The following is a 15,528-nucleotide window of genomic DNA, read 5'->3' as shown; positions in this document are numbered from 1 at the left end:
TTTTTACCGGGGGAAAGTCGACTTTCGCCAAAATCGAATTTTTACGCCAAGTGAGAGTTGATTCTGCATCTACTCGCGATTCTGATGCCACTGATACCCTTAGAGGTGGGGAAAAGGTCGAAATAAAAAAAAAAAAATTTCACCCGGGGCCAAAGTGTCAGATTTTGGATTTTTGCCGGGGGAAAGTCGACTTTCGCTAAAATCGAATTTTTTCGAAAAGTGAGGGTTGATTCTGCATCTACTCCCGATTCTGATGCCAATGAAACCCTTGGAGACGCCAGAAATGTCGAGATGAAAAATTTTAATTTTCACTAATAATTTACTTTATAAATCCCATGGAAATTATAAGTGTTTATTGGACAAAGATATGCACTACTTAATAACATTCACTTGATAAGAAGGGAGCCGAATATAATCAAAACAACCGATGATTTTGCAGCACTCGTGGCATTATTACTGAACATTTCAGAGAAGAAGTGAATACGTGAGTTATATCATATACTATACGGAAGTTTCAAATAAATTAATCATAAAAATTTAAATATTATTACTGCAAATCTCAAGAGCTAAAAGAGCAAAAGAAATAAGGAAGTTGATCTTTGAAACTAGTCAAATCCTGCATTTTCAATTTGAGCTTCATTTTCTCTCTTCGAATGCGAACGGTACATTTCCATGTCCCGAAGGACAGAATGTGTTCCACCTAATGTGCCACATGAAAATTCAAAGACACATTCACCCTCCTCAAAGGACCATCCAGTGACATCTGGTCTTCCTTAATGCATTTTCAAGAGCCATCTATTTTCAACAAATTATTCCAGAATCCTACGAGAAAAAAAACGCGGAAAAAAATTGTTGAGCAAGTTTCACTGCAAGGAAAACATTGCGAGTTATCTCGGAAATTAAACACCAGTGAGCAAGATCGTTTTGGGGATCATTAATTATACCTACCACGAGTCTGTGAGAAAACCGGGGAGAAAAAGAGATGAACAAAGTGTGAATGCCAAGGGAAAAAGATAAGCGTTATTTGGTTTTGAGAAAGAAGGATGAGAGAGCTCAAAGAGGGAAGCTAGATGTCGCCACTACGAACAGAATTGCTTTTCAAAGATTAATGACTTTATGCTTCATTATCGCTCGGATGTTTATAATTCCACGCCTCTTTACCCTGATCAAATTTCACAATTGTCGATTCATTTTGAGTCCTCTTAATTCCTCAACTTTAATTCGTTTAGAAAGTTTCAGATTGGGGGAGTCTATTTCATTCGGCATTTCCTTATCGACCCACGCATATATTTATAATGGCTGCCAGAACGAGACCGATCTTGATCGAGGGATACTTATTATTGTGAGGAAGATTAATGATCCCACATTATTTGCCTCGCAATTCGATACGTCGAATTTGCGTACGGCGCGGCGTTATTGATGACATGTAGGATTTTTTTTTCAACTCACCAATTCTAAAAATGTCATTTCGAATCCGCGTATCCCTGCAATGCTGTAATCGTCGATGATTTGAGGCGCTGAATGATGACTCGTGTTTTTTTACTCTGAAAAAAAAAAGTTGAAATTGAACAGTTATAGGAACAGGAATTTTTAGCATTGAGTGCTGCGAAACTTGATATTTGTGCCGCCTTCTGTTGTTTTATTAAAAATGCACATGAAATGATCACGTAACAGCTTTTATTTCACGAATAAAATAAAAAAAAACATCAATAGTCATATTCAATGTTGTAAAAGTGACATAAAAGTCCCAACTCCTTACGTAGATGTGACTTTTAGAGGTCTTGAAATGGAATTTATGGAAGAATGAACATTGTGAGTGAGACGTGAAAGTTGGGTGAATTATCGCTGTTTCTTTTTAATTCGGCAATTTTGTAATGTGCGAAAATTATTCTGACCTAGTGCATTCCTAATGTGACATTAAAGGTATCATTCAGCGCGCGTTAATCCTTCGTTTGATGCGATTCTCGACATTAATACGCGCCCATTATCGCGTATCTATACGCGATATTATCGACTAAATTAAATGTATTTCTTACACTGTTATTAGAAATGTTTTGAAATTTCAAGTTTTAAGTAGAATTCACGGGAATTCATGAATTTTCAGTGGGGGTGAGATGAAAATTTCGCCACTTGATTGAATTTCCATTGGAACATGAATATTCAGAAATAAAATAACATGAATTTTCGAATTTTCCCCTAAATTTTCGTGATTTTTCTAAAATTTCACAGAATAATTGAACTAAAAAATCAAGTATTTTATTGATTTCCACATCATTTGAACAGAAAATCAATGCAATATTTAATTTTTCAATGACAAAATTTCCTGAAATTTCAGTGGAACTTGAACATGATAAAAATTTCCGAAATTTGGTACGGAAAATGCAGACGAAAATTTTTAACGGTATATCCGAATTTCAAAAATTCGCTGAAGAGCGTTAGCGGTGGAATCTCTCCTTTAAATACTTACTTGCCATCTGTCATTAGTTGAAATCAACTTCGAGCTGCAAGCTTGTCGGTAACTCCGCGCTCTCTCCATAAAGCCCGCATAGCATCTGTCAACAACAATAAATAAAAAATCCTTATCTTGATCGAGTTAACTAGATCATTAGAAGAAATCTTCAGAATTTTAACGGTTTAAAAATTAATCCCATTGAACGGTTGAATGAATAACTTTTGTTCTCAATGAAAATCAAACTCTGATCCTTTAATCAATGCAAACAAATTATTAAAAATTTTCCACTTCCAACAGTAGCTTATCAAAAAATGGATTAACGTTCGGCCAACAAATTAGATAACAGTAATGACATAATTAACGTATCATCAGTGAGTACTTCCTACCATCAACCGATAAAAGCTCCATCTTTCCCAGTAATTCAGTAATCAGCAAACACCCAATTGCAAACGGAAAACAACTCTATCTCTAACCTCCGATGACATTGTCACAAACAAATGGAAAAAAAAAGTTTAATTATCCGAGTCTTATCAACAGAGCTGAGAGGCATCGTGTGCTGTGTTCGCCGCACAGTAGTCTCAGTAGTTCGCAGTAGACGCCTACTTCCCGAACAATAAATCCCCTCAGTCCCAGCTGATTTGCAAGAGAAAAAAAACAAGACTCAAATTGTTTTCGTTCGTTCGTTATCATTAAATTTTTCTCGTACGTGTCACCGCAGCTGGCCTCCTGACGCACAGTGGACGAGCATGTCCTGTACGAGTGAGCTATCGCTATCTAAAGAATATCAGAGTTTTCGGAGCTCAGTTCCACTCCGAAAAATTGTTGTTGACAGCGATGGGGCTAAGGTATAAACAACAATTCAAATTTTCTTATCTTAATTGTGTTTTGCGCAGCGAAACATGCCACTTCGTAAATTGATATGACTTATTTATAGGGATGGAAAGTCTACGACTCCGGTCCGAAGACTATCAAATGTCCTCTCATATGTTTACCACCTGTCAGTGGTACCTCTGATATATTTTTCAAACAAATACTCAGTCTAGCTGCCAAAGGTTATCGAGTCATATCCGTAAGTTCTTGAATTTCCCTTTTATTGATTCAACGGGATGCGAGAATGAATATTGTGTTTTGAAAATAGAGTTTCATGTGAAATCGAACAATTACACTGAGAGGAAATGAATTGTTTTTTAAATAAGTTCCGTTTGAAGCAAAGAATTGCTAATTAAAAATGACAAAAAATGTAATACCGACCATTTGAAGCCTGTCCTGAAATCAACAATTTTTGTCGCTAAGTTTTGGTAGATTTAGTTGTTCCAAAAAATTGGCACTCCCTGTGCAAGCAAGAAATGCCATTTTTAACAGTATGTATTCGTTATTCGATACTCGTATACTTGTGGGAGTATCTGGTTCTTCGGGTTTGTTGTCGAGAACAGAGCGATCATTGATGTTTAAAGCCCGGTTGCACCGAGCCCATCAAAGAAAATCCTCGGTCAAAAGTATCGGAATAAATAAAAATAATCCGCCAATCAATTTTTATCGAAAGTTCATCGAAGGTATTTCTCCAAAGGACGTGGTGTATCGATGTATCACTATTTGCCAATAATATTATTAATTATGAATTATTTAGTGGATATTTATGACGAAATGGCTGAATGAAAGCACTCCACGACGAAATTCTAAAATTGTCTAACTGTGGAATAAACTTACTCCAGACATAAATTTATTCTGACGATTTATTTGGTTAATATCGCTTAGTGCAAAAAATCTGCGATTAATTATCGGAAGAAATAAAAATACTCCGCCAATCAATTTCGATCAAAAGTTCATCGAAGATATTTCACCAAAAGACGTGGTGTATCGATGTATCGTCGATATTTGCCAATAATAATGACTGAATGGAAGCACTCCAAGACAAAAATTTATTCTGACGATTTGCCTTTCAAATTCAAATAAAATGATTTCAAGTTTGGCAATTTTTAACTTTCGATCTTTTTATCCAAACAAGACTTGTTTGAGAATCAGTTTGTTTTTCTCTCAGTGCAGTATCAAGAAGCATAATTATTCAAGAATGTAAGGAAGATATCTTTAAATAATAAACAAGTTTGACTGATTATGAAATCAGTCTTTAACTTTGACTCTTCACTTTTCCGAGTGCTAATGAATCCTTTCATTCAGGCTGAACCACCAGTCTATTGGAGTGTCAAAGAATGGTGTGATGGATTCAGAAAACTATTGGATTATCTAGAGTTGGACAGGGTTCACCTTTTCGGAGCTTCCCTGGGTGAGGAATTATTTTGGTCAGCCCATCGATTTTCTCAAATTAGATGTCCACGTTTATCCAACTCAACTATATACGCTCGGTCTGAAATCCCATTCACATGTTAACGGAGCATATATGAGATTTGTATTATAATTTACAGGAGGTTTCCTAGCACAAAAATTCGCAGAGGTCAATTCTCATTGTCCTAGAGTTGAGTCTCTGGTGTTGTGTAACACCTTCACTGACACGACAGTTTTCAGTTACAATGATTCAGCCGCTATGTAAGACGCATTAATGACGATCTTCTGTATTAACTGGCATCAAGAGAGAACCAACAGTTCGTTAATTCTTCGTCTGAATTTTTCAGATTTTGGATATTACCGTCTTTAGTACTTAAGAAAATGCTGATGGGGAATTTTTCCACTGAAAAAGTCGACGGGGAAATGGTCGACGCTATTGACTTTATGGTGGAACGAGTAAGTGAATTTTAAAGTAGCTCTGCCATTTCAACGGGCTGCGCTATAAATTTGGTCATCTTCAGTTGTTGATTTCTCCAACTAATCTGCGTGAGAATAATTTTGTCAAAATTCATACTCAGAGAAAAATTTCCTAATATGTCGACCATATTTCAATCTCAGAATGTTTGCACTTCACGGAACTCGAATCAACTCCCATTTATCACTATCGTTCCGCGTTACATCATGAATATTTTACATATCAAACCATTGGAAGTGCAGAAAAAAAAACAAGATAACAATAAATACTTGAAGATTGACTATTCTTTTACGCGATTTGATGCGTTCATTTGCGACAAAATCATACTTGAGTACAAGAATATTTCTGGGGTCACGTGAGTGAGATGTCCCTGTGAATAAAGTGATTGAAGAAAAATTACTTGTCTCAAGTAAATACATTTCAGATATTAGAATTTTTCTCAGTGTACCCAATTAGTATCATCCAAACGACATTTTGCAAAATATAAATATTTTTTAAAACATTTTCTTCTCATGAATAAATAATGAAATTTGCTTACAAAATGGTCGATCATTTTCTACGAGAAACTAAGAACAGAAATTGAGATTCCGAATCTAATCGAGTTTTCTGAAAATTCTTCGGAGTTTTTCATAATCTTGAAATTTATCGTAAGAGTGGAGCGATTTTAGTAGAATCCCCCTCAATAATTAAAACCATCGATACCTATTTTTAGCTGGAAAGCTTGAGTCAACCGGAACTGGCATCACGACTGACTATGAACTGCGTGAGCAGTTATGTTCAACCTCATAAAATGGGCAATGTACCAGTAACGATAATTGACGTATTCGATGAATATGCATTGTCCAACGTTGTTAGAGAGGAAATGTACAAGTGTTATCCAAATGCTAAACTGGCACATTTGAAAAGTGGTGGCAATTTCCCGTACTTGAGTCGTTCTGCTGAAGTGAATTTGCACCTTCAGGTACCACTCCAACCTAAACTAAATAATTTCCTTACAAATTCATGACTCGACTCCCTATCCCATCCGCGTCATTCATACGTGGAGAGGAAAATTGAGGAAAAATATTACGGCCCGAAAAATAATCGTGGAATAAAATTTGATTTATGTTACTTTAATTCATCACACATTTCGCATTTTTTCCTTTGATGATATAGAGTGAACAAGACCTAGAACTCAATTTCACTCCCGAATTAATTCACTTTTTCAATAATTTTTCCACATTTTTCCCCGCATATTCATAAATTTATAAGACGGTTTAAGTGGACTTTGACTATTGGCCAGTTTTCAATCAATATCTCGAAATCTTAATAGAGGTAACAAAATTTTTGTCATAAACGTTTTTGTAGCCCTATATTCAGTCTGCGAATATTTCGTTATGTCCCTTAAATTCGGAGATATTCCTCGAAAACTCAGCTAAAGGTTAAATTGCTATGAATCGTTTTACCGTTTCGCTACTAAAATGCCTATGAAAACTTTGGAACGCCGAATGGATCAATAAATTTATACCCATTAATCATTGCATAAAACGTCTCTCCCCCAGATTCATCTCAGGCAATTCGAAGAGACTGAATACGCAGCGTCCAACAGAATTGAGCCAATTCCGGATACTGTGGTCACATAAGCCCTTCACAAAAATCAAACTTCAATGGAACTGCCCAAGCCAACATGCCAAGCAAGCTTCCTCCCCACATGGCATGCTGTCCCCTCGCCATGGAATGACAATACCAACCTGAATACCACCAATTGCTCCAACAATTGACGACGTATCCCAGGTCAGCTTCAAAACAGAAGCCTATAAACAATCCCAGCTGTCCATGACGAACGCAAGCAAAGCTATCAATACTCTGTTCATTATTTTTATACACACGCTATGTTACATTCCTGCGTGTAGCAATTTACTTTCCTAAGAAAAATGCCTAGTCGTTAATTCACAATGAGATGAATTTTGTTTATCACGAATGAGTTATTTTTTCAATTACAGAAAATTAATTCATCACTGAATATGTACATAAGTAATCAGTTATGCAATATGCATGTGTAAAGATTCTGCATGGACTTGAAAAATATACGCATATAATTTTTCTATTAAATCAGCGAAGCATTCTTGATTTTTTCCTTAATTCAGTAGATAAGTGATTAACCCCGGATATGCCGACTGGATTACATTGACTCGCTATTAAATTTATGAACCATCAAATGCAATTTGATTTCTTCGAAGGTTCTGATGGAATAACAAAATTTTCAATTTAAGATATGTCTGCTATTGTATGTAATAATAAGCACCAACTTCATCAAATAAATAGAGTTGAGATATTCGACAAAAATTGTCGGTCGAATCGATTCAGGTGTCCATCGATTCGTACGGGGATTAAACAGAATAAGTGAATTCCGTTTGAGAATTAGATTCCACGAAATATTTTTTTATCCAACAATGATAGTAAAAATTTATAACAACCTTGTCTCACTGTTAAACATTTTTAGCTGAAATTTCTGTTACACTTCTATATTATAGTTCTACTGAAATTTCAAAGAATTTCGTAATTGACAATTCCGAATTCAATGAGAAAACCATGGAAACTGTTAACTTCAGATCAATTATTGCAAGAAAATTAACGGAAATCACCATTCAGATAGAGAAATTCTTGAATTTTCAATAAATCGAAAATTGAGTGTAATTTAGTACTAAATATTCACGTTTTATTTGAAAATTCGCGTAAGTGGAGCAATTCTTGTCTAACCGCTGCTCAAACATTTGGAAATTCATTAAATTTTCAGTAGTAATACCACGAGTGTTCCAAAACTATCCGCTATTTTCCGATACCTTCGTTGCATAGGAAAGTCAAATTTTTATATCTCAAAAAACAAATGCAGAGCTAAAAGAAACTTTCCGAAATCAAACTTTTGAGCAGAATACTACATCCGAGAAAAAGAAATACTCAGTAAAATTTGAAATTTCATGATTTTCTCCACCTAATTTCGAATTTTTTCCCACCGGCGTTATAAACCTCCCACGCCCCCCAAAAAGTCCTTCACAAAAATGTCGCCATCTCTTCAAGACTCGGAGATACTAATTCACCCAATTAAATCACACAATTCCCTTCTACCTCCTCGCAAATAAATAAACAACCGCACACTGCTGTCTGATTAATATAATAAATGACATGGGATCCCCCATAGCGGTTAATGAACTCAGCACAACAGCCTGGGAGACCGTACAAGAACCAGGTATCGATTCCCTCAGGTTTGTCACTCGCATTTCTCCTCACGATCTCGCGTTACCACAGAGGGGAACACTCTTGCAGACTTGCGAAAGCCGTTTTCTTTGTGCCAGGCGCATCGTGATCTTTCCCGAGTCCACGTCGAATTAGAAACCTCCATCGTTTCCCCCCGAAAAAAGAACAACAATAATTCAGACGATCTTCCTCATTCGTTACACTGCAGGAATAGCCGTATACCAATAAGATTGCTATACCCCCACCTCGTTACTAATAAAAAGGTGACATTTGTAGTGGTGAGTCCTCACTTGTCACTTAAACAGTGCACAACGTTACAACCGACGAGCGCGAATGGAGAACCGGTTGCGAGGGAAATTTGTGACGCTTCTTCGTACGCAATAACGAGTGTAAGTTGTTAATTATAATTACCGCTCATTAGTTACGATTTCAACTGATGGAGATAAGAAAACGAAATTTAATCAACATCAATTATCCCCCTCCCCCCTATCGTCTGAGACTATTTCCAGCGGAGAAGACATTCAATTCGTGGTGAATGTCATCTGGCTGAAAGGAAGTCATCCGAATACTTTCAACAGTCAATTGGAATGACTTTGTTCCATTGATAAACCCAACTGCAGTAGTTGTAGATGTTTGGTGTTTAAACGCTTGACATTCTCTTATGCACCTGATAATTCAACTAATATTCACTAACAATGTCTCTGTTTACGCAGGTGAATGGCTGACACTGTATGATTCTGAAGGAAGTTTATTTCCTGTGGGCAACGCGAGCGATTCGATGGCGACGTGCAAAGAGAGGCATTGTCCATTTCATTGAGCAATTAACACCAAATTGTTTGAGGAAGATGACCCAGGAGGAGGAAAGCACTCCCCTCATCGAGGGGAGGATCTCCATGAGGACCAAATTGGCTTATTCCCTTGGGCACATTTTTAATGACTTGGCAGCCGCCATGTGGTTCTCCTACACTCTGATTTATCTTCAAAGAATTGCTCTTCTGGAGCCCATAACTGCTGGGGCTCTGCTACTCCTTGGTTAGTAATGCCTGATACCTTAGAATATTTGGAAATTGTGGTGTTCATTTCCGGGTAGTGATGGCGCGAGACACTTTACGAGACAAAACATTGGAGAGATGGTCGCGGTCTCAATGAACATGGACATCTTTGCTCTTGTCTCGCCTCGAAATACGCGGTATCGACTCCTCTCGTGATGACTCCAAGGCAATTTATCTCATCTCGGTCTCATGTTTTTCATGTTTTTTAATGTAAAATCTCGGCTTTTGTCTCGGTTTGTCTCGTATCGGTTTTCCAGATAAATTGACTCGCAGTCATCACGAAAGGAGTCGATACTACGTATTTCGAAACAGACGAGAGGAACGATTTCCATGTTCACTGAGACCGAGATCATCTCTCCAAAGTTCACTATTTCCATGTTTAATAAACATTGTTTATTCAATTCCGTGAATCAGGATCATGGAATAATTAAAAAAAAGACAATACTCCATTTATTGTCAATTCATTTATTCGAATTGACAATAAATTGAGTACTGGTGTTATTTTTCAGTGTTCAATGATATTGATTTAAAAAATAATCGAAGAATTAAGATTGATAGTGTTATCGTAGTGATTAGAGAGAACTCAGAAAACAATGTTTGCACTTTTGTTTTTTGTCCCTCCAAGGGCAATTGGTCGATGCTCTGATGACACCTGTATTTGGAGTCCTAGTGGACAGATACAGTAAGAAGAAAACATGGCACATAATTGGATCGGTTCTCGTGGCACTGTCATTCCCCGTGATCTTCGGAAGCTTCTTCGAGTCACTCAGTGGACTGTCAATGGCCATTTATGTGACCAGTATTACGATATTTCAGACTGGATGGGCAGCAGTTCAGATATCACACTTGTCAATGATACCAATGCTCACGCACTCGCCGTTGATCAGGGCTGATTTAACGGCAATACGGTAAATCAAAAGTAATCACGTGCCACGTAGCCGCACTGTAGGAAATACTATAAAACTTTTTTGTAGATATTCAGCGCAAGTTAGTGCTGCTGTGTTCGTCTTCCTCGTGACGTGGATAGTGTTACCGACGAATGACGAATCCATGGCGAAATTGAGCGAACAGGATGGTTACAAATTTCGAGTAAATTTTCAACTTCTTAGATCGTGAAAGAGATGTTCAATTGATTGAATGGTTTGGGTGACATCTGGAGACTCGAAATTATTGATATTGTTCGGTATAAAAGGAGAAAATGAATGTTTTTTGGGAATAAAGGAGGATTATTACAGACGACACATGAAGTTATTTCATGGTTGAAAACATTCTGAATTTTGAATAGAAAAAACTACGCTATTGAAATATTTGTTCTGCAGTGAAGCAGTAGGACGGTTTAAGTATCTCCTGCAGTTTGGTACAGACCACACTACAGATTCAACCATTTTCAATTATGAAATTTGCCAATTAAATTGCGTGAGAGAAATTTGAAAAAATCATGAATATTCAGCGTCATTCAAATTATTATATTTTGCACAGAATTATTCTTTGTTAAACATTTTTTGTTTATAAATAAATAATTGAAATTGTTTAAAATTTCGGAAGCCTAATTTTTTTAGGCAAGAAATCGATTTCTGGTAAAATTTTGAATAGGAGTAAATTTGTTATGCTTCAGAAGAAATGAGGTTTATAGTGGAAAATTGATTGTTTATAAATGGTTTGATTATTTCATCAATCTTCCTGCAAACGTAAACTTTAAAAATATTTTTTAACGGTGCAAACTTTAAATGATAAAATCATTGTCAAATGTCCGGAAACTTTGGGTCAAATGAAGCTCAAATGAAAGCTCTGATATTCGACTATAAAAATAGAAAAGCATTTCACTGAACACTTGAATATCCTTGAGTCCATTTCGTCGAAAGGTTGATTTTCGATGAATATCTCCGAATTTTTCGTCGAACAAAATGAGAGCTACAAAATAGGTTTTAACAAAACTTTCGTTATCTCTCCTAGATTCGGAGATCTCTTAAAAACTCAGCTAGGAGCTAAGTCGACATAAGCCTTTTGTCCGTTTCGCTATTACGGGAATTAAAAAAGTTTGAGCAACTTCAAGACGAGAATTTGACAATAAATTCTCAATTGATTGAAACCCCAGAGTATTTACCAGAATTTTTCTGAAATCTATTAATTACCACAGAATGCTTGCGTTGGAATCAGCGGTTTCCGCCGGCTTTCTCATCAAATTATAAATTTTCAATTTCAAATTCACAAAAAAAATATCAGTAGCGAAGCGGTAAACCGGGTCAAGTCGTTTTTTACTATTGGCTAGTTTTTGACGAATATCTCGGAATCTAACAGAGATAGAAAGATTTTTGTCATGACCTTTTTTGTAGAGCTAATAGAGCGCTATAAAAAAAGTCATGAGAAAAATGTTGCTATCTCTCTTAGATTCCGAGATATTCAGCAAAAACTGGCTAATAGCCAAAATCGACTTAACTCGGTTTACCGCTTCACTACTGATATCACTCTCGTAACAAATCAGACCCAATGATTTTCAATAAATACTGAATAATTCCACTATTCACCAGGAATTATTCATCTCGAATTATTCATTGTTCCAGGAACAATCCTATCTCCCAGATATCTCCCAAAATATTCGAAAACCGTACCAACAGATGTATCTCCCTACCTCAGTCTGATGTTTTATTGATGTTCACCCATTCTTATAGGATATAGTCGTCGTAATAACAGCCTTTGGTATAGCATCAACCGTGCTATTCCATGCATTTTTAAAGGCCAAACTTCTAGAAGTCGTTCCAGTGACCTCCCAGAAATCAGACAGCGAGGCGCCAGAGCGAAATGAGGCTGAAAGTAATCGCAGAAGATCTTGGATCGGTATTACCCTACTGTTGCGCGTCGCTTTGCTCTACGTAGCAAGTAGATTATTCATCACACTGGCGACAGTCTATCTACCGCTCTACATTGAGGAAACAGACGTCGGTGGAAAGCAGGCACTAGCGACTGTACCACTGGTGTCCTATCTAGCGTCATTCGCTGCTGCACTCACATTGAAATACATCAACAGATCCTGCGGCACCAAGGTGAACACTTCCCCCGTTTCCTCAGTTTTTTAATTAACTTTATCGTCTCCCTCCCCCATTAATTCTCTACTCCTGTTTAGAGGTGAATTTATTCTCCTCTTATCACTGAAAATACTTGATTTTCCCGTTCTCATTCCGTTCATCCCGCATTCTCCAAGCATAAGTATCGAAAATAAAGTACTTTTCTCGAGGGTAAATATTCCCTTGCAGATATGCTATCTTCTAGGCGCTCTAATTGGGATTCTGGGTGCTGCAGTCACCGAATACGCTGGAAGATATGAATTCATTGTATACGCAGTTGCTATTTTAATTGGTGCGGCCAGTTCAATTACCATGGTAACAGCACTGAGCGTCACCGCTGAGATCATTGGTCCCAGAACTGAAAATAGCGCACTCGTGTACTCCATTGTTACTTTTTTGGACAAAGTTGTAACTGGATTAGTCGTTGTGTTCATCGAACGCTGGTAAATTCATTCTCAGCCAGAAAACAACGAATAAGCAGCGAGTCTGCACTATTCCTAAACCGAGATTTCTAAACTTAAATTGTTTACAGGCGATGCGACGACAAAGAATTTTGCCCGAATTACAATCGCGATACATTAGCAGCAGTATGCGCTGGATCAATGCTACTGGGTCTCGCTACACTGATGTCCGTGGCCCGATGTTTATCCTCATGAAATTTTCGTAATCACTAACTTTTTGTCCACGACATTGAGAATAAAAATCCATTAAATTTGAATATTTACTTTTTCTTTTACAAGGGTGAAAGAGCCTTGACCTATCGATGGAGTGAGTGAGCTTGATGAAATTGGCTCAGAGATGTCGCCACTAATACGTATTTTTAAATTCACTGGTTCTGGTATGTCATCCATCAACAAGCGGGAACCAAAGCGCCATCCAGCGCCATTTCCCTGTGTGGCGGACGATGACCTGCCAGATTTGCGCGTTAAACATCTCTCAATACCCCAAAATAATCGAATAAACACCCGGTAGTTATCGAAGAACAGCTCAAAAAAATACACAAGTAAATTCGTGACAGGACTTCTCTCGCATTCTCCATTAAACTATACGTTAAAGTGTACAGAGTATTTAATTTTTGTGTATCAGTCCTTACGGAGCCACGAGGCGTCCGTGTGGTTTGTCCGTGGGAAAACTCGTTCCGGAAGGTGAGCCGGTGCGCAGTTGTACAATGCGCAGGTTCTTGTTTTGCCTCAATTCAGCGATGAGGGGAAAAAAGGAGGGGGAAAACGGAACACGGGGCATGGCGTGGTAGCGGCAGTCTAGTAAACAACTTGTGTGCGATTCGTGCGGGGAATCTCTTGTGTCCGTTTGTTATTGCCGTTTCGGAGTGTGTGAAGAGAAATAAAAAATAATAAATCGTCACTGAATAAACCGCAAAATTACAATCGCTAAATATTTATGAAATTGTGGAACCATGTGACAAGTTTTATAACCAAACATTGTGCTTTTATATTTTCACATTTTGTTTTTCTCATCTACTCCTTTTTGGTGAAATAGTGGGAGTATTTCTCTTGGGTTTTTTTTTATTAGTGTGTCGAGTGCTATGATATTTGAGTCATCGGGGCCGATTGAAATCGAGGCTAGTGAAAATTTTTCTTTCGGAGCAACGTGCGTCCATGGCACAGTGAGTAAATTCTCATAACAATTATTTATTCATTCTATTGTCTAGATCATACAGTAGTCCGCATTCTTCGATGTTTTTTTTCTCTCTCCAAACCGCTCTGAATGCATCTCCCTTATCCCCACCATCATCATCACTCTTTCTCTCTCACGACTCGTTTTCTGCCTTCTCTTTCCCTTCACTGTGTGTGTCCCTGTATCTACCCGACGTATACGACGTATTTTCGGAGCTCGCCGTGGCCCCGTGGTATGTCGCGGTCTCTGTTTTGAACGGGCTATCGACGGTGTCAGGCCAACACATTCACACACGCACACATTCTCTCTCAATTCCCTTGACATCGCCCCCTCCCTCCCTCCGCCGCTCTTCCATCGGTCTCACTCTGTCTCGTGTTTTTTTTTTTTTTCATTTTTTTGTCAATAAAAATTTCCTGAAGAAAATCAAGTTTCTGAGTTCGGGCGATACATCCAGAGAATCAAGCACAAAACGAAGCGGAGATAATGAAATCTTTCCTCTCCCCCTTTTGACCATTTACATTCATTTATGTATTCTTCTTTTTTTCATTTCTTTATCGTAAACAAATGAGCCCACCCGGTATGTTTGTTGCATACGTACAGTACGTTTGTATGTTTCTGTGCGAAGTACAGAGCGCTGAGATTTAGCTTGCGAAATCAAATGATGTCTCGGGGACGCGTCGCGCGCGCTCTTTTCACCACCAACAACACCAATATTCCCACCACCTTCGGCATCCACCATCATCATATCACCGTTACAGAAAATGTATCGTATTAATTGACGCTGTACTCTCTCTTTCCCCCATATTTGTGTTTATCTGTATCTGTCCCTGTCGCTTGCTCTCCTCTGACAGCACCCGAAAGTACAAAATACGGCTGCGGAGGAGAAGGACGGTCTACCAGTTGCTTTTGCTTTATTTTTCCCTTCAGCAGGCCGTGCGTCGTGTTTCGCTTTACCTCGTAAGATTCCGGGCGGCTGCGTCGCCGGTTCGAGGAACTTTCCCAACTGTTCCCGACGGAGGCGGAGCGCTCACGCGCTCTTTTGCGCAGTCGACAGCGTGCGGTTAAGTGCCGCTATCGATGCCAAGAGATCGATGCGCGCGCGCGCGCGCGCCACAGAGGGACTCCACTGTGTGGAAACCCTGGGGCTCACGTCAGGAAACCCTGAAGGCTCACGTCAGCGTCATTAGTGATTGCCGAGCAAGGCCTCGTAATGGTGATACACTGGGGAGGTATTCTGTGGGGCTCTCCAGTTCGACATCGTCCATTTCATATTGATGGCAAATTGAATTTGGCAGGGGAAGCGCAGGGCACGAGATTTTGGGGGGAGCGGGGGATGAA

General features: G+C 38.3%; 3 protein-coding genes across 3 annotated transcripts in view; all 3 read left to right on the top strand.

Annotated features, from left to right (window-relative positions):
- The first annotated feature begins 2,920 nt into the window (after positions 1-2,920).
- LOC107039343 (maspardin) lies at positions 2,921-7,301 on the top strand. The gene is made up of 7 exons (XM_015258942.2): positions 2,921-3,297; positions 3,387-3,521; positions 4,628-4,733; positions 4,873-4,993; positions 5,080-5,188; positions 5,920-6,168; positions 6,749-7,301. The coding sequence occupies exons 1-7, from the start codon at positions 3,199-3,201 to the stop codon at positions 6,827-6,829; spliced, it is 900 nt and encodes a 299-aa protein (XP_015114428.1). The 5' UTR covers positions 2,921-3,198; the 3' UTR covers positions 6,830-7,301.
- Positions 7,302-8,743: 1,442 nt separating this feature from the next.
- LOC107039968 (major facilitator superfamily domain-containing protein 12) lies at positions 8,744-13,273 on the top strand. Its single transcript, XM_015259883.1, has 7 exons — positions 8,744-8,830; positions 9,155-9,473; positions 10,119-10,401; positions 10,468-10,582; positions 12,163-12,534; positions 12,745-12,998; positions 13,088-13,273. The coding sequence occupies exons 2-7, from the start codon at positions 9,173-9,175 to the stop codon at positions 13,209-13,211; spliced, it is 1,449 nt and encodes a 482-aa protein (XP_015115369.1). The 5' UTR covers positions 8,744-8,830; positions 9,155-9,172; the 3' UTR covers positions 13,212-13,273.
- A 558-nt stretch (positions 13,274-13,831) lies between these two features.
- The window catches only part of LOC107036277 (insulin-like receptor), a 52,515-nt gene continuing 50,818 nt past the window's right edge, over positions 13,832-15,528 (top strand). Inside the window, exon 1 of the mRNA XM_015254100.1 lies at positions 13,832-14,179. The gene's annotated coding sequence lies outside the window, so the exon portion shown is untranslated. The remainder of the gene's footprint in view (positions 14,180-15,528) is intronic.

This window comes from Diachasma alloeum, unplaced genomic scaffold, assembly GCF_001412515.2.
Source record: "Diachasma alloeum isolate Michigan unplaced genomic scaffold, Dall2.0 Dall_scaffold_00176, whole genome shotgun sequence".
Classification (NCBI taxonomy): Eukaryota; Metazoa; Arthropoda; class Insecta; order Hymenoptera; family Braconidae; genus Diachasma; species Diachasma alloeum.
Note: the sequence above shows the minus strand (reverse complement) of the source record. Positions and strands in the feature narration are given on the sequence as shown.